Raw genomic sequence first — 15,936 nt, forward strand, 5'->3', positions numbered from 1 at the left:
ACACATACATACATAATTTAAAAAACATTATATACATTATTTATATCCACTAATTTATATCCTCTAAAATGGCATAATACAGTAACAACCAGGATTAAAGTTATGGTTGAAATTAGACAGTTTATACACCCATAAACTTTTCCATGGAAAATGTGGCATATGGTTTATTTATGAATTTTTTCCCCTTCTAATCCCAAATATTGGGCTAGTCTTGAAATTCATCCAAAAGTTTCAAAGTTTATTTGACATGCTTAACTTGGACAGCGGTGAAACGTTTCTGAAAAGCTAATGTTGTTCATATTTAAATGCAAAAAAAAAAGGCCATAAATTAAGCTTTATTTATCATAAGGGAATTAATATACACATACCAGGCTTTAAAAGTGGACATTATCAGATAACGCGAGTTTTACTTCCCTCAACCATATCAGCGTGTGTTTAGAAACCAGCAACTCCCTTTTACGTATTAAATCACGTCTGCTTACGGCTTAATCAAACTCCAAATGCTGAAAAGCACCAGGTTCCATCAAACAAGTGCGATAAGGTAAACCCAAGCAGTAAAAGTTTCAAGAGAATCGAATGTAACACATTAACAGCTTCTCCCAGTGCCCAGATGAAAAAGCTGCTGCATTCTGGGATGGCGAAGGATGCCAAAATAAACTGCACGGGGCTGACGAGTGCGACCATGAAGCGGGCCTGTTTGGCTAAACTCTGTTGTAAAGTTTATCCCGGAAAATTCTGCGATATGATACACTGACTTGTTTAAACATTGGAATGAATGAAGTGCTGCTCTCACTGACTGGATCCTACACAACCTCTGGAAAACGTCTGGACACAGGACTTCATTTTCAATTCATTGTAGGCTACATCACTTCTTGGTTGAATTAGATCATTTCTGTGCATCTATATAGATCTGGCATAAACCGTATGGAAAATGCCTAAAGGTTCGCCAGTGCCGCCGGTGACGTGATGCACATACGTTGAGCACTGGAGGTGATGAAGAGGAAGATTCGCGTGGTTTAAAACGAGTGCACGTTTAACCTGAGAGAGCAGATGTACATTCCTACACTGTGACAGCATTCTTATGCAACACAAATCGTGAATGAGTAAATTAATACGGAGCAACGCATCTTTCCAGACGACGGGATTTGCAGTTCCATCTTTTGCTAAGACGACACACATTTTCCAGGTTCCCAACACCGTCATGTCTGCGTTACAGCAGCACAACTTTGTACTTTTCCAATAGCAACATTTCTATTTAAGCAATCAGATTTCATAGGGGAATTGCACATTATATAATTTTTCGGGAAAATCTTCTGGCCATGTGCTTGATTAGTTCCAAAACTTGCCATTTTTCCCGTTTTGCCTCTACTATATCTGCCATATCTCTATAAAGAAGAATGTTTGTATGCCATTACAAATTCAGCTGACCATTTATTACAGAGGCCATTTCTTGTTGACTCAAGAAAAATCTCTCCTGGTGAATGCATTACTAGGATAATTTATGTGTGTTATGTAAAGGTGAATATGGATAACCTGGTGATAGTTTACTTGGAAAGCAGTTTTTTATTCCACGTGGCTCTTAGCAACATTTCACACACACACACACACACACACACACACACACACACACACACACACACACACACACACACACACACACACACACACACACACACACACTACATGGAGAATCATCCACTCACACAAATGGAATCTGAATAGAATTCCTGAAGTTTCCAGTTGGAGCAGGAAAACTTAAACTGAAATCTGTCTCTATTTCCCAGTCCGGATTAATGGACAACAATTCAGCTTTCAGGTTTGGGATTTGTCTCCCTGGTAACTGTGCTGAGTTTCTGTCAAACATGACTGATGTGATGAGTGATGACCACTCCAACACTGACAGACGCTAAACAACACAATCAAACATTTTAATGCCTTACAACATAAATACCAAGAAAGCAGTTTAATAATAACAATAATTTATATAATTAAACATATTTATCATTTAAAATGTAATTTATTCCTGTGATCAAAGCTGAATTTTCAGCATCATTACTCCAGTCTTCAGTGTCACATGATCCTTCAGAAATCATTCTAATATGCTGATTTGATGCTCAAGAAACATTTATTATTATTTTTAAATAATTATTGGAACTATATATATATATATATATATATATATATAAGCCTATATATTGTATATACTGTATGTATATTGTGTGTTAATTGAGCTTAATCACATCTAACATAAAAGTTTAGAATATATATATATATATAGTTGCAATTAATCGATTTGACAGCCAATATATGTATATGTGTGTGTATATATATATATAAAACACAATGTATTCAGCACAATGAGTCTGTTTATTATTATTGTACCTCGAGGTGTGGTTATGATCACAAGCACTACTGAAAACTCTTAAGAAAATCTCTGTCAGCAGAGGTGAAGCTTTTAAAAGCAAATCAAACATTCCAGGCTTTTGTGTGTGTGTATAAATAGCTCTGCTGGGGTGAGAGAGCCGCCTAAACACACTCCTCTTTAAGTGATTTATCATTGTCCAAATCCTCTTGTTGTGGTACACAACGGAATATAACAGGGCAAGTCAGGATCTGTGTGTATCCAGGGGTGTTTCATCAGCACAACATTATGCATGCACGTGTGTGTGTGGGTGTGTGTGTATATAAATATATATATACGCACACACACTCACAAGTCAACATTTGAAGTGGATAAAAAAAAAAGTTCAAAATTCAAAATTCATGTGCACCTTTGATGAAAGGTTTTGATCCACTTCAGATGTTAACTACTGTATCTGTATGTTTATGTACATATTAATACAGGTGGAGCTGGGGAAGGTGGAGGGTCTCAGAGGAACTTTATAAAACAAACACTGATCAACTGTTTAAATGTTGAGCAGAAAGCTCATTGGCTGCAGATGCAACAGGAACAAATCCCTCCATCATAATTTGACTCTCACACATACAGTATATGGTCCCATTATCCGTGTCCTTGCTCACATGCTCGTCTTCTCCCTCGGTCTCACGGCGGCTCTTCCTCTGGGACTGATGTGGCACGGACGCACAGGCGACGATCACTGCTGTGCGCTGTCTAATAATAAAGCTCGACATCACGTGCACGGCAGCGTCTGGCGCACCGCAGTACGCACCACATGAGAGAGGAGTAATGATACGCTTTACATGGGCTTTACCCAAAGAGCTCATTTCATCAGCAACACATTATGATGCAGAATCAAGGAGGCACACGGAAAGCCAGAAGCACAAAGAAAGTTTCAACTTTGTAAAAATCTGTAGCATTATTATTGTCAATATCTGTTTGATTTATTGATGTTATCATGAACTTATGTTTTGAAGCCTCACTATCAGGCCTGCATGCTGTTAATGCAGTCTGCATTCACTTTTGAGACTCCCCCTTCTGGTGAAACATGACATTTTTATAACACACAATGGCTGTGTTCAGAAAGGCATACTACTCTTACTATTTCAGTATATATGTTGTATGTACAATTATATTGTGTATAAATAATGTTTGAAGCATTAAGTGTTATATAATGTAGTTCTGTTTTGTTTAATACTTTTATTAAAAAGATACCGTGCAAAATGCAGAAAGCTAGCATTCCCATCCAGATATCCATAAAATAATGAAAATAAACACTAGCGTTCAAACACTGGGGGCAGTGAGAAATTAATACAATTAAGCAAGGATGCAATAAATTGATCAAAAAAAAATACATTTATAAATCTATTTCAAATAAATGCTGTTCTTTTGACCTTTGTTCATGAAAGAATTCTGTTTCCACATAAATATAATCAGCGCAACTGTTTTCAACATTGATAATAATCAGAAATGTTTCTTGAGCAGCAAATCGGCATATTAGAATGATTTCTGAAGGATCATGTGACACTGAAGACTGAAGTAATGATGCTGAAAATCCAGATTAAAATTACATTAACATATTACAATAGAAAATAGTTTTATAAAATTGTAATAATATTTCACAATATTACTGATTTGATCAAATACATGCAGGCTTGGTGAGACTTCTTTCAAAAACACAAACTATTACCAACCCCAAACTTTTGAATGGTAGTGTATATAAAAAAAAGGAAGCATTATTGTAGATATGATATTACATGAAATATATGTAGAAATGATACTGTATTAAGAAACAAGCAGAGAATTAGTTAAGAAAAGATCTTTTTTATTTTAAACACCTCTTATCCTGAGACACACTTGTCCCTTTTTTGTTCTGCAAGTATTAGAGTGCAAATTCCAACACAAATAAGAAAAAAAATTATAATAAATAAAAGCCATTATTTTTTTTGTTATTTACAATTCAGCAGATTACATTACCCAAAAAAAAAAAAAAAACTATTTTCATATAAACATAAAAACCAGTCAGCACAAAAAGTAGTCAGGAGAAGATCATGGCATTCGGTCTAAGTCTATGTCCACATCACAATCTGTACAAACTCTGATCCATGCAAGAGACGTCGAATATGACGAGAGTCTGTCAGTTCAACACAATAAAGTGTCTGAAGGTGAAAGATGATATGGCACTGAAAACACAGACACCAACATAGTGATCACATCGCATTCGGGATCATTAACACAGACAAACGTTGGGTTTAAGGACACCTCGAGGAGAAGATTACAGCGTTTAGTGCTGACTGATGCATCATGGGATTTGGCTCTGTAAACCAGTGGTTGAGAATAGTCTTAAAAAGACTCTCCGGGTCATAATGGTCAGTCGGGGGAGGATGGGGTACAGAGTGAGCGTGTCTAGCGTCAGAGGTCACCACAAGAGTGGACAAACACTGCTGTGGACAGGAGGATGCTAAAATAGCATTGCTTTTTATGGCACTGTATCAACCCTGCAGTGACTAGCAGTGTTTGGTTAGTATGCTAATAAAACATTTCCATTTCCAGTTAATAAATTCAGTGTCCATAAAAAAAATAATAAAAAAAAACACTCACACAAGCACAAGAATGATCTGATCTGAACATCCTTTCCAACAGTCACACATCTACTGTATATGGTAACGCTTCACAATAAGGCTCCATTTGTTAACATCAGTTAAGTTTGAGAGTTACGCATTGCAATTGCGAGTTTATACCCCTCAGTTCTGATTTTATTTCTCATAATTGCAATTGCAACTAATTCAGAATTGTGACTTTATATATTTTTCTCAGAACTGAGATATAAACTCGCAATCGCGAGTTGTAGTCTGAAGTTTTGAGAAAGTCGCAATTGCAAAAAAAGAAAAAGAAAAGAAGTATTGCAAGTTTATATCTCGCAATTTAATAAATTAATAAAGTCAGAAGAATGGCGACTTTACATCTCGCAATTCAGACCTTTTCTTTTTTTGCAGAATTGCGACTATATCTGAGATATATAATCGTGAGATATAAATTCGCAATTGCAAGTTATAAATAAGTCCGAATTGGGAGATAAAAAGACATTTGCAATTACAATTTATCTGTAAATTGTACACTTAACTGGCAATTGCAATTTCTCTGTTTTGGGAGTCGCAATTGCAAAAAAAAAAATATATATATACTATATATAAAGATATATATATAGTATATATCTCACAATTCTGAATTTTTTTCTCAGAATTATGAGATATAAACTTGCAATTGCAAGTTATAAAGTCCAAATTATGAGATAAAAAGACAATTGCAATTACAATTTATCTGTAAATTGTACACTTAAAGGGTTATTTCACCCAAAAATGAAAATTCTGTCAGTAATTACTCGCCCTCATGTTGTTCCAACCCCGTAAGACCTTCGTTCATCTTCGGAACACAAATTAAGATATTTTTGATTAAATCTGAGAGCTGGATCACTCCTCCATAGGCTTCTAAGACACTATAACTTGCTGGCCCAGAAAATGTATTAAAGACATCGTTAATATAGTCCAAGTGACTAATTTGTGTTCCGAAGATGAACGAAGGTCTTACGGGGTTGGAACAACATGAGGGTGAGTGATTACTGACAGAATTTTCATTTTTGCGTGAACTATCCCTTTAACTCGCAATTGCAAAAAACAACAAAAAAAAAAACAGGATTGCAAGTATATATATCTCACAATTCAGAATTTTTTTTCTCAGAATTGTGAGATATAAACTTGCAATTGCAAGTTATAAAGTCCAAATTATGAGATAAAAAGACTTTAATACTCACAATTGATTTCACAATTTTGAAAATATGGACCCAATTACAAAAAAAAGTATTGCAAGTTTATATCTCGCAATTGTGAGAAAAAAAATTCAAGTGGGTGTGTGTGTGTGTGTGTGTATATATATATATATATATCTCGCAATTCTGACTTAATTTCCCAAAGTTTCGGAAACTCGGAATTACCTTTTTTTTTTCTGGTGGAAACGAGAAAAACTCTCAATAGCAATTTATCTCACAATTTTGAGAGTCACAATTGCAACTTTTTTTTTTTTTAAAGTACAACAAATTTATATCTCTCAATTTTGAGAATTTTGATAAGTTAGAATTTATTTTATTTAAAATAAAAAGATGTATCTGTTAATATTATTTTATGGACCTGAGCTGACATGAACAGTTGTACTTTGATCAACAAATGTTAACAAACAAAGATATTAATGCATTAACTTTTACTAATGGAACCTTATTGTAAAGTGTTACAAATTGACCAAAAAAATTAGTGTTTTTTGGGGGGGAGGGGGGGGGGGTACAACAGATACTTTCTGTTTTTACCTGATCACATCCTTTCAAGTCACATAGATTCAGTAGTTTTGGAAAATAAATAAAAAAAGGTACCAAAAACACCCTAAAACAAGTCAACTCCAATTTCCCTTTTCCTCTTTGTGCAAATTCTTCCTTTTCACATGAGAATACAAATGCAATCGAGACGCATAATAGCAATAGATTATTAAATCTCACGGAAAAACTTCCCTGTTGTCTCTCTCATGGATGAATCCCAAAGCTAACCAGTGTGTTTAGTCTTCCTCAGGGAGAGTGATTCACTGCAACTTAAACAGTAGAGAAATTACATGATTCAGAGCGAATGGCGTCTGGGCTGCGTCAAACAAGTGTCCATTCTTGTCGGTATGAGCAACTGCTCAGGGCTAACCCGACTGCTAAACTACTTAACTGGCTCATTGACCAAAAATATAGAAAAATCAGACTTGTGATTTTAGTATCAGGGTGAATGAAGGAGTGAATCAAACCTGACGTTCCAGCAGTTTTAGGTTTGTTCGAGCCGAGTTAGTGGTTAGAGAGCAAGCCGGACTGAGGCGAGTGAGGCAGTAAAGGGTTCAAGAGGTCAGTTTGGAGTAACTCGGAGGCGAGAAGCGTCGTCGCAGGTATTTGAGGATGTAGAGCGGCAGGCAGCTGACCAAAGTGATGGCGGTCACCTTCCACACGAAAGACAGGGTGGCGATGAAATACACATCTGTGAGAGACACAAATAAAAATACTGTTAGTGCCCATCTCCATTTGGATACTGCCAAACATCTGCTCATGCTGGACTCAGTGTCAGACGAAACATCCACAGTCTGTTCACAGACTCTGAGTCATACTGCACAAAAGTGGCAAAGAGTTTCTTGATCTGGCAAGGTCTAATCTGATTGGCTGACTTCATGAAATTTCCAGGAGTTCGTGAGAATGTTTTGATCCATCTAACAGGAAACAAAGTCATGTTTTAAAAAGATTTGAAAGAATCTAGAAAAGTTTGCCAGGTTAGTGGCATCAAAACAAGTGCCCCTGTAAATCAATCATTTTATCCCTTAAAACTCACCTCCGATCACCAAAATTATATACAGTGCTATGCATAAGTTTAGACACCCATGCTAAAGTTGACTAAAAAGAGGAATAAAAAATCATCTTTTGGAAATTGAACTTAATGCCTTAATTTAAAAAAATAGGAAAAATCTAACCTTTAAGGACACCAATTTTCTTTGTGAATGAATAATGTATCGTAAATAAATAAATGTTCTTCCTTAAAATACATGGTGCATAAGTTTGGACAGCCCTATGTTAAATTCCCATAGAGGCAGGCAGATTTTTATTTTTAAAGGCCAGTTACTTCATGGATCCAGGATACTATGCATCCTGATAAAGTTCCCTTGGCCTTTGGAATTAAAATAGTCCCACATCATCACATAGCCTTCACCATACCTAGAGATTGGCATGGTTTTATTTCAGTTAGCCTAATAGCTAGTTTGATTTGCATTGAGAGATGATCTTATGGAAAGTACCCCATGCCAATCTCTAGGTATGGTGAAGGCTATGTGATGATGTGGGGCTATTTTAATTCCAAAGGCCAAGGGAACTTTATCAGGATGCATAGTATCCTAAAAAAAATATAAAAAAAATTACTTAAAAATAAAAATCTGCCTGCCTCTATGGGAATTTAACATAGGGGTGTCCAAACTTATGCACCATGTATTTTAAGGAAGAACATTTATTTATTTACGATACATTATTCATTCACAAAGAAAATTGGTGTCCTTAAAGGTTGGATTTTTCCTAATTTTTTAAATTAAGGCATTAAGTTCAGTTTCCAAAAGATGATTTTTTATTCCTCTTTTTAGTCAACTTTAGCATGGGTGTCTAAACTTATGCATAGCACTGTATTTAAATGTTTTTTCTTGAAAAAAATTGCCTTAAAATAGCTTGAATGTGACTCTACACCCTTGCCTCGTTTAGTATACGCGATTCTATGAATATGCAAATGAGCCCCGCCTCCACTCACTCACACCAGCTCAGAGATCCACTCGTTGACCTGATTGGTTACAAGGTAGTTTGTGATGTCAGAAACACCGTGTTTTTGAGACTGTCTTTGGTTCACTGCAGTTTTAAGGAGAAAATACTCAGCAATGGTGTTGACCTATTAATTTGCACATGGTTTGTCTTAAAGCATATTAAAAAACACCACATAGACATATAAACAACATTAAAAGCTCGATTTTCACCACAGGGGGACTTTAAAAGATACTCAAGAGCAGTAGCGGCCTTTGCCATGTTTCACCGCCTGTTTCTTACCGCCACAAACATCCCGTCGGCAAGAGCTTTTCCACAGTGACTTTCTATGATGTTCAAAGCGTTTCTAAGGATGCTATTTTTAGAAGAGCCACTGAATATGGCTGAACTAAACTTCCACTTTCCATTGTATTGTGTAGCGTTTACTACAGTCGAGCGAGTGGATCAGGTATTCTGAGCGTAAGTGAGTGAGTGGAGGCGGGGCTCATTTGCATATTCATGGTTCTGCGTATTCTGAATGAAGCAAGGGTGTAGAGTTAAATTCAAGCTATTTTAAGGCATGAAGAAATTATTTTCACAGGAAAAACCTTTTAAATGTGTCATTTTGATTCCCAAAGATGAGTTTTAAGGGATAAAATGGTGGTGCGTTCTCAGAAACACTCACTGCAGAGCTTTTTATTAAACTAACCCTTAAGAACCTACAAAACCTCAGAAGTTTCATTGGGACCAACCAATCAGATTGTATCTAACAAATTTTGCCAATGGATGCCATTTCAATCTGTATCAGATGGTTGTAAGCGGACTAAATATTACATAAAACATACATTTGAGATGTACATAACGCTGTCAATCCCCTCAAGATCCAAAAGTCTTGTCTGTCACACGCTCACATAAAAGTCTTTCCCATCAACGGTTTTGTTCTATTCTTGTATATAAAACGTACAATCCCTGCTGAATAATCCTTTGGCTCTTTTTTTTAAACCTTTATTCCCAGAATTGTAGGGAAAGACATCAAAACGGAGCTTGTGAAATACTCTCAGACCACAGTCAGGTCAGTAGAAGGAGAGACTCTTAAATGTAAGTTGGCCAAAATGTTTTGTGCGATTGCTGGAAACTAGCGTCACACTGCGAGGCAGTCGCTGACCAGTCTTTGTTTAATGTGGTCAGGTGCCACACACCACCGGAGTTGGACTGCACTCGGAGCGCCGCGGTGTCCGAATGCCTCATCAACACAACTGAAAAGACACTTGTTCGTGCGCTGTGAACGTGAGCCCCGAGATGGTCACAAGTCATCTCCGCCATCATGGATCCATCATCTTCTCAGCCAGGATTCGCATCGAGATCCAATAAGGAATTCTCAACGTGACGTTGGTGGGCAAAAGGAAAATGGTTATGTTGAAGGTCTTGGATGCATTACCAACAGGATTCAAAGTTATTTTTGATAAAAGTAGCTAACTTTTTGACTAATCTGTTTATATTTGGGACAGATCATTTTGTAATGAATCTTATGTTATGAATGTTTTTAAAAATATATATATTTACAAATTTTCATGTTTTTTTATATATTATTTTATAAAAAGTGCCGTCACAAAAAGAAACTTCTGGTACTAAATCGTTTTTATTTAGCATAACAAAAAACGTATTGTTGCCTAAAACAATTGAGCAGATAACTTTACACTAAATACCATTAAACTAGAAAAATGTTAAGCAATTTAAATAAAAAAAATGGTGTATATCATTATAAAAACTAAGCCACAAGGATGTCTACGCGGGGTCTCATGTGAATAGTTTTATTTATCTGTTCATATAAAGGGGCTACATGTGCGAAATTACATGTATTAATCACTTTTTTTTTTTGCCATTATGTGAACAGCTTGTAACGCAAGTTAAAAAACGAGAGCCCCAACTTCCTAGCTTGTCTATGAAAGACTGTAGACTAGGGCTGTAACGATATGCGATATGAAACCGAAATCACGACACTCAGATCCACGAACCTGTGTCGCGGTGTGAGAAGGCAGAACACACCCCTTCCAACTCCCAGAGTTATCCTTCCCCTCCAGATCCAATGCTACCACGTCTTTAAATTACTATTAGTATTATTCGAAGTTAACATTAAAATACGTAGACCTACACCACAAAACTGGTTGAGGATAAATTCTTTAAAATTGGGCAATTCCAGCGTTATGGACGTGACATTTGCAGTCAAAACTTGAAATATAAATTCTCAGAAAATGCATTTAATACCAATATATTGAAACGTCTGTTTATATATCCATACACCCTTAATAAAGGAGTCCAGATATTAGAAAAATATCAGTATACACATGCGTTTTATATTTAATATGAGGGAACATCCAAAGGATGTGACGTTCATGTCTCTTACGTTCAATGACACATGAAATGAAAGCTCATTTTTTAGGATAATGCCAAAGAAGGTATTTTACACTTCAATGTCAATGTGTCATGCAAAAAAAGCACACATAGTCAGGTCTATATAGTCTATAGTCTCAAATATACTTTATAATCAAACTATCGTAACAGAGTAATTTTAATTATATCATTTATTGACAAGTAATGCTGGTGAATTGCAGAGCTGGTGCAAACATATCCACATCGCTATGACCAGATGCTTTGTTAACTGCTGTTTTCTCACCGCTGTCATCTTTGTTGTGTGATTCTTTTGTTATTGAGAGGAAAATCGCACAGCATAGATTTACATATTCATCAAAACGTCACCCTGACATACGTAGGTTACGTGTGCACAAGTGCGAGCGATAAGCATTGTGAAAACAGCTGAGCTACTGGCACGTGTGCATTTAAAATAACATAAATATGTGAATCCTCAATTGCTTTTCTTTGTAAGAAAGTGTAGAACTCTTCCAATTGAGAAGCACTCTGATCAACACAAAGACAGACCTTGGCCGGGTTAGCATCAGGAAATGAGAGCAGGCTTGTGGTATTTCCCTCCGCAGTGAGCTCTGTATAGCGCTGTGGGCCGCTCTCGGGCTGCCCGGTGTCGTACGAGAGAAACGGGTCACAGCGGCCCTGGAATGCTGATTGCCATATTTTATACAATCAGATTTAACTCTCTCTGGGGAAAACAGTATTGGTTTTGTGGAATGTGGCCACATTTTTTACCTGGATATGTCCGAAATTCTGACGTCAAGATCGCTCAATAACAACAGGATTTCATGACGATAATAGGATATAAAGCAGTAGAAAAACCTTGACCACAAAGCATAGATGCAACATATAATATCAGTAAAATGACAAGAACAATTAATCAAGTGATTAAGGCAAGACAAGCCCAGGTGAACAGAGTAAAAAATATCACTAACAGATATCGCCATACTTTCCCAGCTGATCGATTACATTAAGAATACAACATTTTTGTACTACAAGTTTTCTGCATGTTATGCTTTAACATTCAAATGAGGCATTATCTACTGAAATATGCACTAATTTGCATACATTCCCCATTCGGAAATTCGTTTCATTTTGTTTACATATTAGAGTCAAAAGAGCTATAGAGGGGATTTTGGATAGCTCTTTTTATCACTATAAATCATAAAAGCTGTCAACAGCCAGGAAGAAAAAGAAAAGTATTTTATGAATTTAAGGAATAAAATGTATATAATCAGGCAAATGATATATGAACAAACCCCTCTGTAAAAATAAGTGAAGTGAAGTGGGGATTTCTGGCTTATTTTGAGAAAATGCCCTTTAAAAATATGTATTGTTATTCAAATCTACATATTATAAATAAACATTTAAAAGAGTATTTTGGATGTTTCTTTCCACTGCTCATAAAACACGTTATCAAATAGGCCCAAATTTCTAAATTGACCAGTGTGTATGAAAAAAAGGGTCTCATTCACTAATAACTGCATGGATTATTTCATATTTGTACGCACAGGAGAACTTCTCACGAGAAATGTGTTCTCAACATCGTTCTGATGTAAGTGAATTTGGAGTTTTCTAAACGAGCGGCCGCGTGCACGAGGTAATTCATTTGCATAAAACAGGCCCAAAACCATCTCCATATAAGGGCTTTACGCACACGCTTTTCTTACAGCCTTTCGTCGCTCTCGTCAAACTTCCCGTTGTTAGCAGACACGCTCTCGCCCCGGAAAAAATTAAATAAATAAAAATCAATTATGAAAGCATACCCACCGATAAACTCGTGCAAGAAGACCAGGGATGCGATGTAGCAGGCCAGACTGAGGAGTTCGGCTACGATCATCAGCCAGTGCCAGGTCTGCACCGTCAGCGCCACCATCAGCAGCTCCGTCAGGATCAGAGACGTGAACGAGATCGCCACGATGTGCACAAACTCGGACTCGAACAGCAGCAGAGCCCCGTACATGATGATGCTCCCTGCAGAGAGCACAGCACATCTCTATTACCACCAGCATCTATGAAGAGACTTCTAGAAGCGTGCTGGATACGCACACTAGGAGTGTGCTTCTAGCAGTGTGCTTATATACATGTATACAGGGCTTGACATTCACTTTTTTGCTCACCAGCCACTGTGGCTAATGGTTTTCCAAAGTTTCTAGCCACTCAGCATTTTCACTGGCATCAATATTGACATCGATACCATGGCGAAAAACTGGCATATAGATATTTTTAATATTATTCCATAATTTGACAACAGTTATATTAGGCTGCTGTCACTTTAAGACCTGACGCACGGATCCATTATACTGTTTCACGAGTTTCCTTTCTCAACTGTTTATGATCACTTATATAACTGGCTGCGTTTACATGAATACTCACAAAGACAATACCGGCATTTTGACATTATTTTGGGTGTATTTGACGTTTAAGCACAATACGCAGCGAAAAACGTTCGTCACCAATCAACTTTATGAAAAGTAATGAACGCGTTAAATTGACAGCCCTAGTGTGTGTGTGTGTGTGTGTGTGTGTGTGTGTGTGTATATATATACACACACACACACACACACACACACACATATATATATATATAAATACATATATATAAATACATATACACACATATATATATATATATATATATATATATATATATATATATATTATATATATATATATATACATATACATATACACATATACATATACATATACATATACACACACACACACATATATATATAAATACATATATATAAATACATATACACATATACATATATGTATTATATATACATACATACACACACATAAATATATATGTGTGTATATATGTAAATATATATAATATAATATACACACATATGTATATACTATTTGTAAGTGCATATTTAACAAATAGTTAATATACACACTTGACAGGTACATTGAAATATGAAATTTCTGAAATAATATCTACTATAATAAAGTGTCACTCTGATTTTATGGGTGAAAGTTCTTATTGGACTAAAGGATTGGAAAGTTCATTCTTTCAAGTTAAATAAAGAACTTTTGTGTATTAATTTTTAGCTGCTGCAAATACTATATATGACAGAGGTCATGATAAAGAAGAAACCGTTTGTCTCAGATTCGCTTTATGAGACCATAGCAAATCCCTGAGATTGTCCGATCAGCGATCTCAGGAAGAGGAAGAACGCTTCCATGGATTTAGCTTTTTTTGAGCGCTTCCTGTCCTGAAGTGTTATTGTGAACTTTGAGCTCAACCTCAAACACCACTGGGACTGAAAAACTTGATTAATACATGCATGAAATTCAAGACCATTCAACTTTGAAGGCTCTATTTAAAGCACAAATGTAAACATGCTATAGATGGGGGAATTTGAGTGAAAACACTTCACGGACAGAGAATAACAACGAGGGATGTAGGACTTCTCTTCTGAAAACAAGCTCTCAAAGAAGTGAGGAAATACCCAGTGCTGTCTAACACAAACAGAATCACCTTCTAAACTAATGGAATGACAAAGTGTGACGCTGAGAGATTTACACACAAAGACAGCAGGGTGGAGGCTGCTAGTGCGGCTCAAAAAGCAATCGTGGAAAACCTCCTTGTGTTATTCGACTATTGTAGCCACAGACACAAATAAACTATTCAGTGCGGGCGAGCAAAAACACGTGTGTGGGTTTTGTTTGGATGAAACAACATTCACCACACTGTGCTACTGCTGCTGCTTTCTTAACAAGCCTCTGAATGGACATTACAAACACAGATACGCTTCAGTCAGTGGGAGACATAAATGGTCTACTCGATTTACAGCACAACTACTTTGTTGAGTGAAGGTTGTTGCAAAGTTCATGCATTGCACCATATGGTACAATAACCACATTATTCGCTTACCTTGGTAGATACTGATCAAGACCCATATTAAGAACGTTTTGAACGAGAGAGGCCGTCCCTGCAAACAGTTGACACAGTTATTAATATTTTAAAAAACACAAAAGATTCATAGTAGTGTAGGTTATTCATTTGAGAATGATAGGGTCAAATACCTTTAGAAGATCCTTGTAAAGTTCAGGATATAACATGGCAACCTCAGACTTGACATCTTTATCCAAAACCAGGGAGAAAACAGGAAACATTGTGTAGATAGTGGAGTAGCTGTAAGGCACATACAATACAATAAAGTTGCTAGGGTTGCATTTATTTGATCAGCAACAACAACAAAAACCAGTAATATTGTGAAATATTACTACAATGTAAAATAATGTTAAAATATTGCAATCATTTTAATACAATTATAAAAAACGTTTAAAATTATGTTTTCTATTTCTAAAATGGATTTCCTGTGATGGAAAAGCTGAATTTTAACTCCAGTCTTCAGTGTCACATGATCCTTCGGAAATCATTCTAACGTGCTGATTTTGCTGCTCAAGAAACATTTATTCTTATTATCAATGTTGAAAACAGTTGTGCTGCTTCATATTTCTGTGGAAACCGTGAAACCGAGATGTTTTTCATGATGTAAAAAGGAAACAAATAAAAAAACAGTATTTATTTGAAATGGAAATCCTTTGTAACATTATAATGTCTTTACAGTCACCTTTGATCCATTTAATGTGTCCTTGCTGAATTAAAGTATTCATTTCTTATTAAAAACCCACAAATTTTAAATGGTAGTTATATAAAACGAGTTACATATTAAAAAATATATAGGAAAAATCCCTCAAAATTTTCACTAAAGCCTTATTCGTATGGGACTGGTTTTCTAAATTAATA

At 36.0% G+C, this 15,936-nt stretch overlaps 1 protein-coding gene across 1 annotated transcript in view; it reads right to left on the bottom strand.

Annotated features, from left to right (window-relative positions):
• Nucleotides 1-6,722: 6,722 nt before the first annotated feature.
• Nucleotides 6,723-15,936, bottom strand: part of atp9a (ATPase phospholipid transporting 9A) — a 50,186-nt gene continuing 40,972 nt past the window's right edge. The window contains exons 25-28 of the mRNA XM_084427908.1: nucleotides 15,210-15,318; nucleotides 15,058-15,115; nucleotides 12,936-13,139; nucleotides 6,723-7,452 (exon numbers count right to left, since the gene is read on the bottom strand). Of these exons, the coding sequence (XP_084284034.1) occupies nucleotides 7,316-7,452; nucleotides 12,936-13,139; nucleotides 15,058-15,115; nucleotides 15,210-15,318 (508 nt within the window). The 3' untranslated portion in view covers nucleotides 6,723-7,315. The remainder of the gene's footprint in view (nucleotides 7,453-12,935; nucleotides 13,140-15,057; nucleotides 15,116-15,209; nucleotides 15,319-15,936) is intronic.

The sequence above is a fragment of the Rutilus rutilus genome (genome assembly GCF_951802725.1).
Source record: "Rutilus rutilus genome assembly, chromosome: 13".
NCBI classification, from domain to species: Eukaryota; Metazoa; Chordata; class Actinopteri; order Cypriniformes; family Leuciscidae; genus Rutilus; species Rutilus rutilus.